Raw genomic sequence first — 1,010 nt, 5'->3', positions numbered from 1 at the left:
CCCCCATCTCACTCACAGTTAGCGGATCAGTAGCAAAAGCAGCCACACTGTTCCTCATCTCACTCTCATTGCCCCGCAGCGGGATGAGGGAGATGTTACCCAACCTGGAGTCCTGCTGCGACCGCGACGCCCGCACCTTGGAGGTTTCCGAGGGCCACAGGGCCCCGCCATTCTGGGGACAGAGGGGACAGGGTGTGGAGGAGGGCTGGAGACCGGCTTTTCGGTCCTCAGCCACCCGGGGACCTCTCCTCCGCCCCGGGATGCTGGTATTTAGGGATGCTTGGATACCCCAAAGGGTTTCTGCTAGCCAAGCATCCCCCTGGGGCTGTCGCCCCGCAGGGTGACCTGCCCCGCAGCCCTGCTTTTGGAGCACGGCGTGCGCTGCCCCGTGCCCGCCGCCTGCCCGCAGGCAGCCTGCCCGCTCCTTACCTGCACGTGGAGGAAGGTGGCGAACCACTCCCGCAGATCGGCCTGGGTGTCGCAGCACAGGTACCTGCGGGGGACACAGCGTCAGTGGCCGGAGGGGACGGCAGGGCGCAGCGGGGAGGGATGTGCCTCTGCCCGCTGCGGGAACACCCAGCTGCTGCAGGCACCGTTGGGGACGGAGCCAGGACCCGAGCCACTGCTTTGCACGAGGTCTTGCAGACCCCAGGGGGACTGAAGAGGACGAGGGTGACAGACACAGACCCCGGTGGCATCCTGAGCGGGTCCGCGGGCACCCAGCCAGGCTCTGCCCACAGAAATCCCCATCTACACCCCCTGCAGTGAAGGCACACTGTGTCCGTCTGTCCTGGGGGATGAGCTTAGCATCCCTCTGTCCACCCCTTCCCTTACCATTGCTGCTTCTCGTGCTTCTCGTTTTCGCAGAAGACTGTAAAGCCCCAGCTGGAAGGGGAGAAGTGAAAACATGAAGACCAACGTCCCAGGCTGCCCTGCCCTCGCCTCCAGGACTGCAGGTGTCAAAGTACCCCAGCAAACCCCCCCGTCCCTGCAAACAACCCCCGTCCCTG

At 64.9% G+C, this 1,010-nt stretch overlaps 1 protein-coding gene across 1 annotated transcript in view; it reads right to left on the bottom strand.

Annotated features, from left to right (window-relative positions):
* The window catches only part of ARAP1 (ArfGAP with RhoGAP domain, ankyrin repeat and PH domain 1), a 107,965-nt gene that overhangs the window by 71,381 nt on the left and 35,574 nt on the right, over positions 1 to 1,010 (bottom strand). The window contains 3 exon segments of the mRNA XM_019471418.1: positions 17 to 172; positions 430 to 493; positions 835 to 885. Of these exon segments, the coding sequence (XP_019326963.1) occupies positions 17 to 172; positions 430 to 493; positions 835 to 885 (271 nt within the window).

Source organism: Aptenodytes forsteri, unplaced genomic scaffold, assembly GCF_000699145.1.
Source record: "Aptenodytes forsteri isolate BGI_AS27 unplaced genomic scaffold, ASM69914v1 Scaffold459, whole genome shotgun sequence".
In the NCBI taxonomy this organism is placed as follows: Eukaryota; Metazoa; Chordata; class Aves; order Sphenisciformes; family Spheniscidae; genus Aptenodytes; species Aptenodytes forsteri.
The sequence above is the reverse complement of the archived record's forward strand: the minus strand, read 5'-3'. Positions and strand labels throughout refer to the sequence as shown.